Source organism: Vicia villosa, linkage group LG7 (assembly GCF_029867415.1).
Source record: "Vicia villosa cultivar HV-30 ecotype Madison, WI linkage group LG7, Vvil1.0, whole genome shotgun sequence".
Lineage (NCBI taxonomy): Eukaryota > Viridiplantae > Streptophyta > Magnoliopsida > Fabales > Fabaceae > Vicia > Vicia villosa.
Window position 1 is genome coordinate 91267647 of NC_081186.1, and position 20996 is coordinate 91288642.

Here is a 20996-nt window from a genome sequence, read left to right on the forward strand (position 1 = left end):
CCTTTGTATAACCTACCCCCTTACCCAGAATTTCTTAAAGGTCTTTTTTCTGTTTCTTTTATAAACCTTTCCTTAATTGGATAAAATAAAAGGTCGGTGGCGACTCTGTGAATTTTCAAAAATGCGAAAGCATTAAGCGACAAAAAAGAGTCAGTTCACGTATCTCTACAGATCAGAGGTATGGCCCGGAATTAAAAAAATCGGAGGTCCACACCTATACTGCATTCAACAGTACCCAACTGGTTTTGGGCTTCTAATCACAAAAAATATGTTGTTACAAATCTCCAAAAGATTCTCCTACAAAATAGGTCTTCAATCAAATCTTCCTAATTAATCTCCAAAATTAGAAAGTCTTCATTCAAACATATTCAGATTTGATTCTTTCAAATTCTTCTTTGCACCACATATGATTGCATGATATTGGTTAGTAATATTTTACATCTGTCAATTACTTAAGTCTGAAGTAACTGAAAGATATGCCCTGGCGCGATGTCGGATGGAACATGTTTCAACATCTTCTTTGACATGTTGCTTCCAGATGTTGAAACACTTCAACACAGCATGCTCTTCTGTCAAGTAGATCTTTAACCTGTTTTCTCTTACAAGTATAATTCCTACTTAACTAATTACTGTTATTTTAGTTTTACCAAACATAATGCCAATTCAAATAATAGAGAAACAACAAAGTCTTCTAGTAAGCCGAATTGACAAACTAATATTGAAATAATGGATTTAGCAAGTGAGATCGCATGAAAGGTCAGAAGGCTTGGCAGATTCTAGAATGTATATTAGTTAATTACTTTTATTATGGAATAAGGAAAGTTATTATCTATGGCGTTGTAACATTTTAAGAACTCTTTATGTCGCTCTAAATAATAGGGAGGCACTCTTTCCCCTACGTATATAAAGGTTTTTACGGAGGGCCCCCCCTCTTTTTCTTGCTTCAGTTATATCAATTTTTTTAGGGTCACGTGCTTAAAAGTATTGGTGAAACGTTGAAATGAATGCTAGACTTCCACAAGAAGATCCTTATTTCCCTACGAGGAAATTATACGATGGAATTCCACTGGAAGATCCTTTCCACCCTGCGATGTAATTGTCTTGTAAACCTTCAATGAAGGATCCTTGTCACCCTACGAGAAAATTATATGTTGTACCTTCACTGCATGATCATTTCCACTCCACGGAGAAATTATATGTTGGACCTTCATTGAAGGATCTTTTCCGACCTATGAGGAAATTATACGCTAGACATTCGCAGATTGATCTTTGTCATCCTACGAGGAAATTATACATTGAACCTGCATTGGAGAATCCTTGTCTTCCTACAAGGAAATTATACAATGGACCTTCACTAAATAATCGTTGTCTCCCTACTTGGTGTGTTGAAGATGGACATTTACATAAGGATCCTTGCTAAGAGAAACTCAAGTAATGTTTTAGGCACTCGCACTAGAAAGAAATTTATTCATTCAAGGCGACATGAAAGACAAACACCACAAAAGTAATTATAAGAAAATCCAAATAAGGCAGTTTGCCACATGGTCTAGACATATTCATATACCTCACAAGTCATGATTACAAAAGGGCCTACATAGGAAAAAAATAGGAAACAAAAGCTACACATACTCAAAATATCAAATGATGTGATGCTTGAGGGACTCGGCCTCTAGTGCTATGCTCGAAAAACTCACGCCATCATATCAAGGATGTGCTTTTTGTAAAGAGATCAATAAACATATTATGGATCTATGTGCTTGCAGGTATGAAATTGATGATCCAACAAAAGATCCTTTCTAAAGTTTTGATGACGATAACACCAATAAATATTAAAGTCGGAGGCAATATCTTTCAACTCTCTGATGATGGTGACCCAAATGGAAAAATATCTCAAGCCTCATCAAGAAAAGAGACACAAGATCTAGGTGATTCGATACATTTGACAGAGAATCTTGAAGCCTCTGAGTAATGAAAGAGAGGAAGTGTGAAAGTTCACCAAGTTGTATTTGTCTGAGTGGCCAGAGTTTTGTAGAAGTAAGGAAGTAACCCCTAATTTATAAGGAAACTCATAAGAACACTTAAAGATATTCTCCCAAACTTTTTGTATCTCAAAAATATTTTCAAGACTAATCCAAGTGATTAAGAAAATATCCATTATCTTTTAAAAGGTTTTTTTGAACTACCCATCGATTGAGGACTTAGGCTAATCGATTGTAAATAAAAATTCTGAACCAGCCAATTGGAGGATTAAGACAATTGATTGGAGAAGGGCTAAACGTTCAACCAAACAATTAGGACAACATCATAACGACTTATAATGGATTTGTATCCTTTCTTTCCTTTTAAAAATCATAATCGATTAATTATAGGGCTTCCAATCAATTGAGTCAAGATGCCAATAGATTGGCACATCAATTCCTCCCATGGATGATTTCCTTTTTTTATTTTATTCTCCTATATAAAGGAGGTCCGCCTCTTCTTCATTTTACAATATTTCTCTGATATTTTCATTTTAGGCAAAATACTCTTTTTGGTCCCGTATGTTAACCTCGGAGTTCAGTTTGGTCCCTTAACCTCAAAAAGTTTCATATTGGTCCATTAACTCTTCAAAAGGTGTCATTTTAGTCCTTTTTGGCATATTAGCGACGGATTTAGCGAGCGATTTTTGAGTTTTTTCGTCGCTAATATGACAAAAAGGACTAAAATGACACCTTTTTAAGAGTTAAGGGACCAATTTGAAAATTTTTGAAGTTAAGGGACCAAAATGAACCCCGAGGTTAACTTACGGGACTAAAAAGAGTATTTTGCCTTCATTTTATTTGAAATATATCTCTCTTGCCTCCTTCTCTCTATAAAAGAATATTTTCTTTTACTTAAGTTGCCTTAGTACTCTTGAGTTAAACACTACTTGTCAGGAATAAATTGTTTGAGTTAAGCGATATTGTGATTACTTTCAAGAGTGTGATACTCTTGAAGAATGAAGTTTGATTCTTGAGATTAACCCGTCTTAAAATACATGTTTGGTTCTTGAGATTAGCTTAAAAATATCTATTTAGTTTATTAGCTTAGCTATGGTAAAAGCTTCATGGTTGGTTGGGGATAAACCATCATAAAAATTAGCTTTTATTAAAGGTTCGTGCACATAACCTATGAAAGCTCAAAGTTTTAGTCAAAATCTGAAGAAGATTTATTGGTGACAGGAGTAGGCCAGCACTCGTTCAAACACGGATAAATCTCTGGTCTAATCTCTCCAACCAGTATCCTTTTAATTTCTGCTATTTATTACTATCTTTCTTTCCACTGATATTTACTCTATCCTTAAGAAATTCCTAATGCAATTTCAAGTGTAATTGGGAAAACCACTAATAACTACATATTCATTTGTTCATTGAGACACTATATATTCATTTGTTCATAAATTATTAGGTTAAGGTTTTGTGGATTTTTACTCCTAACTCCATCATACCCATTTTTGGAGTAGAGAGGCTTAGAAAACAACATCAGAGGCTACATCTTCATGAACCAGAGTTGGATTTGTAACAATTGTCTTGAGACCGCTAAAGTTTCTGGTTCATCTCTTTTCTTCTCTTTGTATTCTCTAGTGTTGGGGTTTGTATGTAAGTTTACTTTGATTATATGTATATTTATTGATCGTGGAGTTGTATAAAATCTATTTTACAAATCTTTATCGATGTTATCCTTGTTTTCCTACTTCATGTTAGGATTTAAGTTGCTATAGACATATACTCTTCAGATCCGGATTTAGGACGAACATTTATTAGGTTCTAAGCTCTAGAAATAGATTTATATCTAATATTTACTATGAGTATCGTTTTGTAATGCTTCTGTGTTGTTTAGTTGCGTGAGACATCACCAATGAGACAATACAGTTGTTCTCTCAACTTTGCATTAGACATAACCTCTGTTGTGGGTGATACGTGATGATATTGACAAGTGTTTTAGGTTGCGTACAACTGATTGGTAGATTTAAGTATTTGATGGGTAAATGAAATCCAATCCGACGAGTTCTCTCCTCTCTAAAGAATGAATTGTTTACTTGCTCATATATTTTACTTTCCGCATTTTATGCTTTTAAACCATTCAAAACCAAGCTAAAAAACATGGAGACTATTGAGCGACATTCTTTCCCTCGCACTATTCAATGTGGACACGATAAAACAAAAATACTTGCTTTTGCTTGCCTTTTTACCATAGTGAATAAAACAGGGTCGTTGTCGGTTATTGGTGTTTAGATTTTGAATTGCATTGTGAGAGTTTCTATATTTTTTAGCTTTGTACATATGGTGTATATTTGTGCGTGTTTCCATACTTTTACATAGTGTATATTTGTACATGTTTGCCATACGCTTTCTAGAACATATCATGAATATGAAACTTGTAATTTGTACAAATACCATGTCATTCATTCTTTTGCACTACTTGTTCTTTATTGAATCACTTTAGATCTTACCCCAAATGCGAGGAAGTTTTCCATTGTTCACTATATGTCGGAGACCAACATTATTGCTTTAACTAGATTTTATTATGTTTAATATTTTATTTGTGTTGATTGTATGAAAGCATGAAAAGGATCAAGGCATTTTGTTTGATTTTGAGCACAACCACTTGACCAAAGAGTAACGTACCTTGTGAGTGAGTGAGTGAGTGAGTGAGTGAGTGAGTGAGTGAGTGAGAACTTGCTTACCCCCTTTTAGCCTTGTATCAGGATCCATTTTAATGATTAACTTTTGGAACTTGTATATAACTAATTAGTTCATTATTGATTTTAAAGTGGATTCTGAATTTTTTTCTTGAACCCTCAACCATAACTTGTGGTTTAAATTTTTGACTTGCCTTAGAATGTTGGGAGCATTCACATTACACGTTTGGTTGTATTCAAGTTGGGGAGAAAAGGTTGATTGCTAAGGGGTTGAGAAAAAAGAAAAGGAAAGAAGAAAGGAAGAAAAAGAAAATCCTTGGAAAAGGAACAGAAAAATAGCAAGTAATTGTGCTAATAAGTTATATGAACTAAACTGGTGTAACAATTGCGAAAAGAGAAAAAGTATGATTGAATTTTTGTACTTGAACCTTTGTAAAATTATAACTCCCATAGGACTAGGAAAAATTTTGTTTCAATTACCTTTAGAAATTGACCCTTATTATTTAACCAAACCACGCTACAACCCGTGAAAGTCCTTGTGATTCTTGCTTTTATGTTTTCAATACGAGTTGTTAGGATGAATATATAATTTAATCTTTTGTTTGAAAGATTTTTGGGTGAGAGTAAAGTCTCTCATGTTTGTGTGTCTTTCATCCCTTGATGAAGTTTTTGCTAGGTGTGATTCATGATTGAGCATGTATTGTTTTGGAATGTTTGGCATGACTATTGTCTTAGGATTTGTTTCATTTTCATTTTCTCATTGTAGTATAGTGGTAAGCATTACTTTGTATTTTTGAATTTGAACCATACATTTATTTTTCGTTTTTCAAAACTTGTTGATGCATGAATTCTTGGATGTTTCTTTGCTTTCTTTAGGTTGGAGAGACTTTGGTTTGAGGACAAACAAAGTTCTAAGTTAGGGAGAGTTTTTAGGGGCCAAATTGTGTTAATATTTAGTATATTTTTGTGGTGCTTTTCAATTGATTTCACTGCAAAGTAGTGTTAAAATCTTAGTTTTAGTGTAAATAAGAAATTTTTAGCTTATTCATGTAAATAACTTTTAGTTTGATCATTTTGGTAAATTTTTGTAGGTTTTACTGCTTGGTAGGAAGCATTGGACCCTTAGAAGAGCAAAGTTTGTTTTGAAGAGCATTTTGTGGAAATTTGGATGCAAAGCCCGCTCAGCCCAACTTGAAGCCCAAAGCCCGCTCAGCCCATTTTCCAATGCGAGTTTTTAAAGTTGGCAGCAGCAAAATAGCACAAAGCTCGCTCAGCCTTGTCTACTATGCTCAGCGCGCTTACCTAGGATTTGCCAGCTTGTACCGTGGCCGCGCTAAACGGAATCTACATGGGCGTAGCACGATTTCACTTTTAAAGACACTATATATTTATTGTTTTATATATTTTTAGGTTATGGATTTGGGGATTTTTACTCTCAACTCCATCAGACCCATTTTTGGAGTAGAGAGGCTTAGATAACAACTTTATGGGCTACACCTTAATGATCCGGAGTTGAATTTGTAACAATCGTCTTGACACTGTGAGGGTTTTCAGTTCATCTCTTTTCTTCTCTTTGTATTATCTATTGTTGAGTTTTGTATGTAAGTTTACTTTGATTATATGAATATTTATTGATCATGGCATTGTATAAAAATCTATTTTACAAATCTTTATCGATATTATCCTTGCTTGCTTTCTTTTTATGTCAACTTCAAAAGTTCATACCTTGCTCATTTTTTATCATTTTGAGCCCACTTTTTTTCACAATAATCTTGAGTGAATCTACTTCAAATCATATTCAAAGTTCAAGAGCTAATTTTGAGTGGAAGATCATGAAAGTTTGCAAAATATTATAGGTCATCTATGGAGTTTTCAAGAAATTTCCATCAACTTCTAAGAATCATAGCTTGCTCATTTCTCTACATTTTTTAGTGCCTATTTTTGATATGAACTCTTCTTGATATACTCTTGAAATCATCTTCAAGGATTAAAAGCTAAATCATTGAGGAATTAAGGTTCAATTTTGGTCTAAACAAGTTTAACAACCTTCCAGAAGATGATCAGTGCCTTGAAACTCAAGTTTTGGCTGCGTTTTGGTGAATTTCAAGTCACATTACATGCTTTCGACCTTCACACGAATTCACTCAAAAGATGATCATTTCACACGCTTCTTAATTCCATGAGCTCAACTATAAATAGATGATCATTCTCCTCTCATTTCCGAAGCTTTTGATAGCCAAAATACCCCTGCAAATATCTCATTTGAATTTTAAAGCTTGTAATTTGATTTTTCATTTCCAGACCTTAATCCCTCAAATCCTCCAATCACTTAGCTTCCTTGATCTTCATTGAAGCTAACCAGATCATTAGAAAGCCAAATTGTGCCTCCATTGAAGCTCCTTAGTTCAATTTTCAGAAGCTTTCAAGTGAACTTTGTTCAAGTAGAAATCATCTTCAATTCAACTCAAACTTGTGACTAACATGAAGCTCTTGACTCACTGATACTCACTGCATAGTATATTTTCATTTTTGAATCACTTTGATGCATATGTTTTCAAATTTAGTTTTAAATCTTTTTCTGGTTTTTTCTAACACGAGTAAGCAACACTTTAAATAAATGTTTTGCGAAGATATGGTTCTGATCATCTTGATTAGACGAATTCAATGATATTATTACCATTTTGTTTGGTTATCTTTTGAAGACCTTCATATTTCCTGCAGATTCCTTTTGAAATCTTTGGCTAGAGGTTGAAGATGACCTACGTGTCATCTTCAACCAATGAGAAAACGCCATTTAAAATAATTATATTGGTTGATGTTGTATATGTTGTGTGGTTGCTTTGGCTGAGGTCTATGATGCGCTATAAGATGATGACCATTGGATCTGTCCACATCATTTAATGAAATAGATAATGCTCCTTGTTTTTCCATATTTTCTGTTTTTTTTTTTTAATTTTATTTCTTTTTCTTTTAAAAATTCATAACTCCTTCATTTTAATTCCAAAAATAATGAAAAAAATACCAATAATACTTTGAATTATTTTTTATTTTACGAATATTTTTCCACATTTTTATTTGACCATTTGATATTTTTAATATTTTATCGCATTTTCTTTATATTTTAAATGCTTTAAAAATGTTATTGAGTATATAAAAATTTTGGAAAAATTCTGACATGATCCAATGATGGTCTTTGACCTTTGGTGATCTTTGGTTATATTTTATTTGCTTTTTAGATGTGTGATTTGTATTTTGGCTCTTATTTGCACCTTTGATTTGATCATTTCCCTCTTCATCTCCTTTCTCTTGTCTCATGGGTGCAAGCCTTGAGAAATTCGTTGTGTGGAGGTTATGGTTTTATCATTCCTCTAATGAATCATCAAGGTGAATTCCCATAATGATTAAGGGAAATTCTTCTTAATTTTGTAATTGTATGGTTGATTATATCCCCTCCCTCTTTATCTTAATCTCATTCTTCTTTAACTTTTTATCAATTGGACTTAAGGATTCGTCCTTGTTCAATTAGAGTTGGATTTGTATTGATGAACATTCATCATTTCAAATCTGCTTTAAGGTTATCATGAGATCACTTTGATTAATTTTGATTGATGATAAGTTTGTCCTAAGTACTAAGAATACTTTGATTGATGTAATGATCTTATAAGCTCCTTGACTTTATCTTGATCATTTTTTGTTTGTTTTACATGTGTTGCAATTTTTAAGAGAATGATCTTTCATACCATTTCTCTAACTTGTTTTTAAACATAAAGATTGTTATTGACCAGCCTCAGATAGGTGCAACTTTTATATAAGTTCACTTATGAGTGCTTAACATAGCCCTAAATTTGTCCCGGATCGAATTACCATCTCTAATACTAACAATTGACTATATAATTATACTAACATTTACTTTAATGCAATTTATTATTCCGCACTTTATTTTTCGCTCTTTACTTTATTGTCATTTACCATTCATTGTATTTTAATTTTGTGCCTTTTTCCTTTTGCTCACTTGTGCACTTATTTTCTCTTTGCTCATTTGAGCCTTTATCTTATTTTGTTTGTGTAAGACACTTAAAAATGAGAAAACCTTAGAAGACTTAATTGTGGACTTTGGACTATGGCCACTATCCTTTTCTAAAGGAGTTGAACCTCTGAACTTAGAATTAGGACCTTAGCCCTCGAAACCTTTATTTGAGACCTATGTGCATGTGTTTTATTTGATACAAAAGTTTTGAATGCTTATATGAGGCAATTTCACACGAGGCAACAAAATTAATATTATTTAGCCAATGGGATTATTATCTTGGAGCTCTAGTTATTTTGTTCATGTGCTTCATTTGTTATGGTTTGAGTTGAATCCAAAGGAAATGAATGCTTATGTTGTTTTAATGTCAAGTGTTGGCTTCTTTGTTGGTTAGATTTCTATTGCCTTAGTTTTTACTTTATGCTTTAGGATAGTCTCTTCATCTCTTTCCCCTCTTCTTAAATTTTCAAAACTTTCTCCATGCTTTTTGAAATCTTCTTTGTTTTTAAACTGTAAACCTTCTTTTAATAATAAAACTTCATTCAAATCTTTTGTGTTTGGGTGCTTTTATTTTTTTAAATCTTTTTCTAAAGATTAGGCTTGAGTAATCATCATGGTAGAGATGTAATCCCCTATCCCTAGGGGTTGAAAAACGGGCAGGGCCCGTCGGGCCAGCCCGCGCACCCGCCAAAAATTGACAGGTTGGGTTGAGAATTTTGGGCCCGCTCCCGGCTCACCTATTCGTTAAGCTCGTCTCGCCTTAAGCCCGCCCTTTTTTTTAGTTAACTCTAATCATTGAAATTCTTAATGGTTTTATTTTATGCATTTATTTGTAAAAATATACAAATTTTTTTAAGTAAAATTTGTTTAAAATATGCTTTATAAAAAATTATTCTAAAAAATAAGTGAAAAATTTAATTGAAAGGTAAGAAAAGGCTATTAATCTATTAAAAAAATAAAAGGAAAAAAATAGGCGGGCATGATTTTTCTGTCCATTTTACTTGGCGGGCTTGCCCGCCCCACTCGCTTTTTGGCAGGCTGAGGGGCGGGGCAAGAGGCCCGGTTTGCCACCCCTACCTATCCCCTTGATATTGATTGATATAGTTTATTATTTTCCACTTAAAATGGTTAGTGGCATACTTGTTGATATCTATCCAAGTTGGAGTCCTTCTTTCACTTGTGATGCAAAGAATCCCCTTGTTGTCATGTTCAAGATTCGTTAGCTGATTTTTCTCCTCTAAGATGACAAAGTGTTTCTTCATTTAAAACAAACCATCATGTTTATTTTTTAGCAGAATTACAAATGCTCTGACTTCTCCATTTTACTAAGGAGGTATGTAGGCACAAGATGCGACGTCTTGCCGAGCATAATAAAAACCAAAATATTTTCCATCTATCTTTTGCACAAAACTTTTTTGTTTTAACACAGATTTTCAAAAAGATTCTTGTAGAGTACCACAAGTATGAGGGGTGTTAATACCTTCCCCTTGCATAACAAATCCCTATACCCGTTTCTCTCTTTTATTTGTTTTAGTTTAAAACTTCTTTGGATTTTATTTGTTATTTTCCCATTCCTTTTGAAACAATAAAGATCAGTGGTGACTCTTGCTTTACATGTGAGTTAAGTTAATCAATAGCTTAATCTCCCAATTATTCCCGCCGCGACAGGTGGTAAAACAGAAAAAATATTGATAAGAGAATAGATTTGTTAAACTCCCTCTCACGAATAAAGAGAGTATAATATACTCCCCTGATATTATATTTCTCTTCCTTTCGCATTATCAAAAAAGCTGTAAACATAAAGAAGACGAATAAATACCATGTAGAACAAATATTACACATATAAGAAAAACATAATTCATATATTAGGAATATGAGAGGATTAAATAATGGATGCAAAAGCAAATCAGTTAAACACAAAAAATAACAACAACAACAACAACAACAAGAAGAAGAAGAAGAAGAAGAAAATGCAACTATATGTTATTAACATCACCAAAAAATACAAGAGGAATAGGTCTTATGGAGTCATCTAGGTTGCATTCCATAAAGGAAACTTCGCTAGCCATTTGGTTCATACTCCCTGGGTGCACTTGTTGGTTTTTTATTAAGTTATTAAGCATTTCTTTAGTAGTAGTAGTTTGGCATATTTCATGATAGAAGTCCTCCAGGCTTAAATTTATTTCTTGGTGCCTATTGTCGAGGTTGAGAAGCTCTTTACACTGGTTTTTGACACTTGTCCAATACTAAACTTTTGAGGGATTAGCACACAGGCAGCCATAAATTCTATAGTAGAAGGAAATATGAGACATGTGTTTAACATGTGACTCCATACACAAGAGGGTTGAATTATGGAGGTTTGAAAAATGATAGTTTAAAACATAACTATCTTCTAAAGCAGAGTTTGAAATAATTTTAGTAAAAATGTTTGAATATGTAGTAGAAATTAAATAGAAAAAAAAGGTCCATGCAAATCTTTTACTTCCTTTTCATAGAGACACTAGTCTCACATGTTCCAGCTATGTTTCTAATAATAGTTATTTAATGCTTAAGTGTTTCATTGCTCTTTTCTAGAAACTCAAGATAATTTTTAAGATCTAAGTTACACTTTTTCATCTTGTCATTTTTTTCCGATTAACTTAGCGCTTAATATAAAACATTGCTTGTATGATAGATTTGTCACCTCATATTCATATTCTTCATGTGATGCTTTCAGACAAACTTTATCTTCTTTGGAAGAGGATTCTTTGAAGATTTCTACTAGAGATTGATTCTTTGAGATTTCTCCTTGAAGTTGAGTCTCTGACTATATTTCTCTTTGAGACCTCTTTATCCTTTATTTTCTTGATTATTCCATTAGATGAGACTTCATCTTCATATTCTCTTAATGATTGAGTTCTTCCATTTGATGTTGAATTCTATGAGGATTGTTTAACCACCATGATTGTTCTTTCAAAGGATATTACTAGGATTGATTTATCTTCATAGGAGTCTGTCGATGATGTTGATAGAGATGCTTCTAGATTTGAGCTTAAGCATTCTTCCTTTAACATTGAATCAATTCATTCAACTTCTTGATGATTTCTTCCTCCTTGAATTTTTATGAAATTTTTAAGCATTCTTATCTACCGATTTAAGAATTGGATCAAGTTTCTAATTCCAATTATTAATTCTTAGATATTTGTTAGTAACGGAGGTTCTAATATGATTTATAGAATTTATAAGGATTGAAGAAAATTCACAAACAAATCAACCATCTTCTTCAACTTGTGTCTTCATTTGCTCTTGTTCTATAATTAGAGAAAATTCATAAATCATTTCAAGTGTGTCCCACATATTCCTTGGCAAATTTACAATTATGGATTTAAAAGAATTGATGTTCATCTAAGGACATAACTAATTTTAGTTGTAAAATCAATTTCAAACCTTTTTTATTTCCTCTGCGGTCCAATGAAAATTTGGTTTATCTACTACTTTACCATTTACATGGTGAATAAGGATAAATAGACCATAGATTATAGTTTCCAACAACTCAAATTTGAGACTTTGGGGGAATATTTTAAATCTATCTTTCCATAATTCAAATCTATCGCCATTAAACGGTGGAGTTGTGTTTAGAAAAATCCTCTTGTTAAAAATAATGTTAGAAGTCATACTCCTCATGAGATGATTACTCTTTAAACATGAGTTAGGCTTTAATACCACTTGTTGAACATGTGGCTCCATGCACAAGAGGGAGGTTAATTGTTGAGGTTTGAAAAACAGTAGTTCAAAACAAAATCTTCTAAAAAAGAGTTTGAAAACATTTTAAATAAATCATTTGAATATGCAGCAAAAATTAAACAAAAAATAAAAGACTTAAGGAAAGAGAGATAACACCATAAATTTTTAGAGGTTCGGTCTTAAGGAAGTCACTTACTCCTATCCCAAGAACTGATCTTGAGAGTATCCAATAACGCTTGAGAGATTTTAGAAGGTTAAGCCCATCGACCCCCTTATACAAGGAAATGAAGTTTCAAGCTAACTTCCAATCATACAATAAACTTAGGAATAAAGCAATTGGTCTTCATGTTAAACAACAATTCGAGATTTGAGCGATTAGTCTCTAAGCCACACCAAGACGGGATTTTGATTTGGCTATCCTCCAAACTTAACAGAAATTTTACACGGGTTGACCACGAATTAAATTGCGATCTTTATATGGTTAATCTTGAACCTACTGAGCTTTTATACATGCTAAACTCTGAAACCACGTGAGATTTTATACCATACTAATCTCGAACCATTGGAGATTTTGACCAGGCTGAGCTCAAGAATCGTTTTGAAGATTTTTCTTTAGTTATTATTCACGAACCCAAAAGAGATTTTATTTAATGGTGGAGCTCACGAAGCAAATGAAGACTTATACTGATCTCAAAAAGAGCTTTTACACTTATTTATCTCCAACTAAAATAACTACTTCATAAGAAAGAATGATTTACTCAAGAATAATTTCCAATGAGATATTTCAAGTTTTATGGATGTTTTGAAATGGTAGAGTCTTTTTATTTATAGGCCAAGAAATGGTTAAAATTAGAAAAACAATTAATGGGCCAATTAACTCACCACATCTATTAGGTCCTAAGTCTAATCGAGGTACTTCAAATAATCATTCATTTATGCCCAATATGAAAGGTTTTGATAGAGAGACATTACAAATTATTAAGAGACTATTATACTCGATTGTAGACTTGATCCTCCCTCATCTAATTGATTTGATATTTTCTCCAACCATAAGACAATTCAAAAACATGTCCTGATCAATTTAACAATTTCCAATTCAATCGGCTAGGCTCCAAAAACATGTTTGCTAATTTTAATTAAAAAAGATAGGCTTATAAATAATTTTTAGTGTGTGTGTGATTTAGCCATAACATTTCCAAAAACGCCCTTGTATCTTTACAATACTCTGACCATTCAAATAGACATGGTCATCGATCTTTCACACTTTCTCTCTTTCACACTCTAAAGCTTCAAGTCATTTTGACGGATGTAACAATCAAATAAGAACTTCACTTGAATCTTCTTGTGGATAGGCTTGAAATTTCACGTTAGTCACCAACATCATAAACTTGTTTAGATATCATTGGTGATCATAAACCCTAATTCTTAAGATTGATTTTAAGGAATAACTTAATCAAATACCTTGTGCATCTTTGACCGCTTGAGCTATCTTTAGTAGTTAAGAGGCATTACTATTTTGGATCACTTCTTGATTATACATGCAACCACATGGGTTAATTAGAAGTGATTGAAAAGAAGACAGAAAATAAAAATGTTCCACCTTACTAGGGGACTTAGAAGTGTAGAGAGATCCAGTCCAGGGTACATCACAAATAACAACAAAAATCTTCCATAGAAGGAGAAATTTGAGCTTTACATGTCTGAGTTGTGATTACCCCATCCTTGTAGCATAGACTTGTGCATAATAGTTTACTAGCTTTAAAACATATCTTCAGGTATGTTGTAGATAAAACTTCTTAGACTCGTGATAACTACAAAACATCGCATTTTCAGACTCGATTCACATAGCATTTTATGTTGTTTTGTCACTTTTTATTGTGGTATGTTGGTAGTTTGTGTTGGTTTCAGGTATTTAACACTTAGGAGACTCTACGCGAGAAAACTAGACGAAAACGACAAAAAATGGATAAAATATGAAAACTTTGCACTCATAGCATTCACCATAGAGTTTGCCATGACGTGGCAGCCATGGACGCCACTAGAAATACAAGAAAAGCCAAGAAATCATAGTTTTGAAATCATGGCGTCCGCCATGGACTTGAAGAGGACCACGTTCAATATTCAACACTCATGGCATTCGCCATTAGGCCATGGCGTCCGCCATGGACTTTGAGCCCCAAAAAATAGCATAAATGTGTTTCAGTTTTCTCCCACCTTCCATAACTTTCTCCACTCCTCCTACACGATTTCAGGACACTTTCTACCAGATTTAACTCTATAAATAGACTTTAGTTTTCAGTTTTAATGATCGGATTTTTTTAGAATTAATTGTTAGGCAGAAAATCACTTTTGTAAAAATAACTTTTTCTCACACTAAGGAATTGTTGCACTTTAGAGTTAGATTCATAAGTTTCACATGAAAGATTTGGATCATTTGTAGTATAATCGTGTCGGCATACTTTCTCCAGAAACTTATTCAAAAGTTTTTCAGTTCCAGTTTTTGCATCAAGTTATTCTTAGTATGTGTAATCTATGTCTTTCTATATTATGTTATGTCACTTTACATCATTAGTACTACTTTGCATGTGTTAATTTTATATTATTATATTCATTATGATTAATATGTTTGGTATATGTATGCATATTAATTTCAATAGAGTAACGTAATGTATTTGTCCAGCTAAATCTTTAAAGTCCGAAATGTGAGGATCGTCGTGTTGACGGTGTTCGCAGTTAAGTCGTAAAAATTATGATAAATTGGGATTATTTTAGAGACTAGTATTTAGTTTATGTTTAATTGAAATATTTACTGCGAAAGCATAACTTAGAGATACCGATTCCGATTCAAAAGAACAAAACATGTATCTAAAAATTAGTTTTTGCTTTTAAGCGTTGTGAAAGCATCTTTTAATTGATTTGCAAAAATAACTATTTTCAAAAGGGATTCTAAGAACATAAACTGATACACAAAAGCAAATGTTTATGCGGTTAAAATATGGTATTAGATTGCAAAAGCCGGTAATACCTTTAAACTTATTTTTCACTCTAAAATAACTTTTCAAATAATTAAAAGTAATTGATTTTCAAAAATGGTTTTGCACTTTAACAATGCTGACACACGAAAGCGGCAGAATAAATTTTAGGCTAAACGCAGTTCCGATTATGTGAAAACATTGATTCTTTTACTATAAGAAAACATTGCCCCAATTTAATTATAAAATAAAACGACATTGCAAGTATTGTAGGCTAATGAGGATTGCATTTCGGTCTCTCGTCTTATAATTTGTTTATAAAGCTTAGTTTAGTTCTTTTTCCACTCAAAACTATCAGTCATCGCCTTGGATTTACACAGTAACAGTAGATAACGGTAGGTTGAGATTTGGTCCCTACGGGTTCGATAATCTTTTTCATTACTACGATATTTTCATGCACTTGCAGAACACATCAACTCATTTAATTGAAGGAGTTGAAAAATTCAAACTTTTCAAAATAACTCTCATTAACATATTGAGTTTGAATGAGTTTGCAGCTTAAAATCTTCGAAAAGAAAATCTAAAAGGAATAAAATCAAGTTATCCCAAGAATATATCCAAAGATTTGTTGTCTATTAGAAGATATGGCTCCAATCTTGAAATCTTAGCAAATAATATATATGTAAGGAAGAAATGGATTCTAAAATTTCCGCTTGTATCAATTGGTTGAGAGAACTGCAAAAGAAAGAAAAGTTAGTTTGGTGCGGAAAGAACGTGACGGAAAAAATTCTCTAAATTTTATTGTTAAAATAGGTAATTTACTTGGTAGAGAATGAACTCAAAAAATTGTGATTATTCTTCTAATAAGTCCGAAAAATTATCACACTTTCAACATATTTATTTTCCTACCAATCGTTTCTTGAAAAATGAAATTTTGAACAAAAAGGGGTCAAAAACCAAAAGGGGGAGGTATCAAAAGAAATATGGGCCTTAAAATCCTTTCCAAGCCCAAAAGAATCAATGAGCTGAATTTTTTACCTCTTAGCTGACTAGACCTAAGGGTTAATTGATTAAGGCAGTTTGAACTTCGGATCGCGTGCTAATTAATCAAATAAATCTAATTTTTTTAATCGATTAAAATCGGAAAAATAACGACCATTTTAGAAGGCCAATCATAAATCGATTAACATTAAAGGCTTAATCCATTAAACCAGTGTCAACCATACAAAAGTGTTTGTGTGCAATCTCAACCATCCATTTAAACAACAAAAATGAAAAGAAAAGTAACAAGCCTACCGGATTTTCATGGGTGCCATAAAAATTCGATCCACCGATTTTCTAAGAATATCAAGTTAAATTTGTAAATTTTCATTAAAAAATATTAAGATTTGAACCCAATTTTCCAAATAGCTATCGAATTTGTTAGTTTTTACATAGTCGCGATGAACATTTTATTTTCAAATTTTGTGAGATAAATTATGAATTGATCAATTATGGCATTTTCAAATATATGGGGGTGTCAGGTGAAACTATTAGGGTATCAAGTAAATTCCCCTTTAATCAGCCATATTTTGTAGGTTGGGTCAAAATTTAGAATTCGCGCCCTCCATTTTAACCGTCCTTTTCCATTTTATGGTATTAAAAACCTAAGCTAAAGAAAAACATAAACTTAATTTGTATATATTGTTTTCACATTACCTTAATGTTACATTAACATGTCAAAATAAAGTAATCCATTGATATAATTGATACACATTACAATATCATTCAAAAGTACATAATATTAATTATTAAAATTCTTATAACATGAGTATAAATTACTTCATTGGAGGAAGTAGTGGGGGTGGGGGTGGGGATGGATAGGCAAAGTTAGTAGCACACATACCATATCGACATAACCTTCCAATAGGACATATCCTTCCACATCCACCACAATTCAAAGGACTTAAATTTATGTTTACGCATAAACGGTTACAACATTGCCAATTAAGTGGACAATTTACACCACACATCCCACAATTGTTTCTATCGTTTGCAATATCCACACATCGGTTTCCACAACATATACTTTTTGGTGGAAATGTTCCAGTGCTACATATCCATGGTCTTGTACTGCAATCAGGTGACTCTTCATTCACATCAACTTCCTCGACCATAATATTGATGGAATTTTCATCATTTGGAATTGAAACAGAATGATCTCCCTCTATTTTGATTAACAACACTAGAAGCAATGTCACAACTATTGCAAATTGTGTTGCTAGAGTACTCATTGTGAAAACTTGTGAGAAACTTAGGATTTTGATAAGTGTATATATAGTGCAAGTACTTACCTCTGTGACCCATAATATACATAACTTTTGTAACAAGCCTTGATGAACATGTTTTTCTTACATGCATGCATGACATTGGCAACCTTGGACGGTGACCTTAATTTTTGTGTGTTTGTTTTAACTTTTGATGATGCAGACACTAAAAGACAATTAAAACAAAAAGTTAAAGCTTTTGTGTAATACGTGACTTAGCAAGAATGTTGTGTGAAAACTTAGAACACACACAAACATTGACAATGCTGCATGGTGAGCGTGTTTTCTAAAATTTATATTTTTTCTAAAAGAATGTTATAACTATTTCAATAAAAAAAATGTTTAAGAAATACAATTTCTAATTTTCAGAAAAAAAAACATTCTATTAAAATATGTTAATTATTTTCCATTTTTTATTTTCAGGAAAAAAATAAGTCTTTTAAATAAAATATTATATTTTTATGTTAAATAAATTATAGAAAAAATATAAATTTCAGTAAACATGCTCACCATGCAGCATTGTCGAAGTTTGTGTGTGTTTTAAGTTTTCACAAAACATTCTCGCTAAGTCACGTATCACACAAAAGCTCTAACTTTTTGTTTTAATTGTTTTTTAGTGTCTGCATCATCAAAAGTTAAAACAACCAAACAAAAATTAAGGTCACCGTCCAAAGTTGTCAATGTCATGCATGCATGTAAGAAAAACATGTTCTTCAAGGCTTGTTACAAAAGTTATGTATGTTATGGGTAACATAGGTAAGTACTTGCACTATATATACACTTATCAAAATCCTAAGTTTCTCACAAGTTTTCACAATGAGTACTTTAGCAACACAATTTGCAATAGTTGTGACATTGTTTCTAGTGTTGTTAATCAAAATTGATGGAGATCATTTTGTTTCAATTCCAAATGATGGAGTGAACAAAAATTCCATCAATATTGTGGTCGAGGAAGTTGATGTGAATGAAGAATCACCTGATTGCAGTACAAGACCATGGATATGTAGCACTGGAATATTTCCACCAAGAAGTATATGTTGTGGAAACCGATGTGTGGATATTGCAAACGATAGAAATAATTGTGGGATGTGTGGTGTAAATTGTCCATTTAATTGGCAATGTTGTAACCGTTTATGCGTAAACATAAATTTAAGTCCTTTGAATTGTGGTGGATGTGGAAGGATATGTCCTATTGGAAGATTATGTCGATATGGTATGTGTGCTACTAACTTTGCTTATCTAGCCCCACCCCCAGTACTTCCTCCAATGGAATAATTTATACTCATATTATAAGAATTTAAATAATTATTATGTACTTTTGAATGATATTGTAATGTGTATCAATTAAATCAATGGATTAATTTATTTTGATATGTTAATTTAATATTAAGATTATGTGAGAACAATATATAAAAATTAAGTTTATGTTCTTCTAAAGCTTAGGTTTGTAATACCAAAAAATGGAAAAGGACGGTTAAAATGGAGGGTGCGGCAAATTAAAAGGGAATTTACTTGACACCCCAATAGTTTTACCTGACACTCTCATATATTTTGAAAATGCCATTATTGACCCAATCATAATTTAGCTCTCACAAATTTTTACAGTAAAATGTTCATCACGACTTTGTAAAACCTAACAAATTCGGTAGCTATTTGGAAAATCCAGATCAAATCTTAACATTTTTTATGAAAAATTACGAATTTATATATATATATATATATATATATATATATATATATATATATATATATATATATATATATATATATATATATATATATATATATATATATGAGGAGGGATCAAATTACACCCGAAGAGTTACACCACGAGTTACACTCGTTCAATAACTACATCTCGAATTAATATTTTTTAAATTCAACCGTTAGATTGAAACATAATATCATATAGATCATACTTATAAAATTTGAGCTTAATCTATAATGATTTACTATATCATCAAGATATCCAAAGATTAACGTCAAAATGAGCTTTCATATGGCGTTAATTTTGATGTAATTCAATGACATAGTAAATCATTATAGATTAAGCTCAAACTTTATAGGTATGATCTATATGATATTATGTTTCAATCCAACGGTTGAATTTAAAAAATATTAATTCGAGATGTAGTTATTGAACGAGTGTAACTCGTGGTGTAACTCTTCGGGTGTAATTTGATCCCTCCTCATATATATATATATATATATATATATATATATATATATATATATATATATATATATATATATATATATATATATATATATATATATATATATATATATATCGAGTTATCTGGTATGTGTTAAAATCATATTCTTAGAAAATATGATGGATCGAATTTTTATGGCACCCATGAAAATATGGTAGGCTTATTATTTTCCTTTTCATTTATGTTGTTTAAACGGATGGTTGAGACTGCACACCAACACTTTTGTATGGTTTACAATGATTTAATGGATTAAGCTTGTAATTTTAATCAATTTTTTATTGGCATCATAAAACGGTAACAATTTTTTCCTTTTAAATCAATTAACCCTTAGGTCTAGTCAGTTAAGAGGTAAGAAATTCAGATCCTTGATATTTTTGGTCTTGGGAAAGATTATAATGCCCATGTTTCTTTTGGTACCTACCCTTTTGGTTTTTAACCCCTTTTTGTTCAAAATTTCATTTTTGAAGAAACGATTAGTAGAAAAATAAGTATGTTGAAAGTATGATAATCTAAGCACTTGTTAGAAGAATAATCAGAGTTTTCTGAGGGCATTCTCCACCAAGTGAATTACCTATTTTAAAAATAAATTTTAGAGGACTTTTTTCATTTGGTTCTTTTTGCACCAAACCAAATTTTCTTTCTTTTGTTGTTCCCTAAACCATTTGATACAAGTTGAAATTTTAGAATCCATTTCTTCCTTACAGATATTCTTTGCAAAGATTTCAATATTGGAACCATATCTTCTAATATGCAACAAATATTTGGATTTCTTGGGACAGCTTGATCTTATTTGACAATTTTCCCTTGACGTATCAAAACATTCTTGCGAAAGAAAATCGGGTTTTTTTATCTTTGGTGCATAAATAGTTTTGGTTCCTTTAAAGTTAGTAAACTTAATGATGTTCAAGTTGTGGATCTATGTGCTTACCTATCCAATCAATAATTAATCCAAGATGGTGAAGCTTATGAATAGCAAGATACAAGTCAATCAGCAACTATTTAGTTTTGATGATGTATGATTTTGATGATGACAACACTTTAGCAACTGCTTAGTTTTGATGTTTTGATGATGACAACACTTGAAGTCATGCA

The 20996-nt window shown here is 31.9% G+C and overlaps 2 protein-coding genes across 2 annotated transcripts; one reads left to right on the forward strand and one right to left on the reverse strand.

Annotated features, from left to right (window-relative positions):
• Nucleotides 1-17046: 17046 nt before the first annotated feature.
• Nucleotides 17047-17663, reverse strand: LOC131617818 (stigma-specific STIG1-like protein 4). Its single transcript, XM_058889071.1, has one exon. The coding sequence runs from the start codon at nt 17653-17655 to the stop codon at nt 17200-17202; it is 456 nt and encodes a 151-aa protein (XP_058745054.1). The 5' UTR covers nt 17656-17663; the 3' UTR covers nt 17047-17199.
• An 841-nt stretch (nt 17664-18504) lies between these two features.
• LOC131619676 (stigma-specific STIG1-like protein 4) lies at nt 18505-18963 on the forward strand. Its single transcript, XM_058890749.1, has one exon. It carries the CDS (start codon nt 18505-18507, stop codon nt 18961-18963), a length of 459 nt encoding a protein of 152 aa, XP_058746732.1.
• The last annotated feature ends 2033 nt before the right edge of the window (nt 18964-20996 follow it).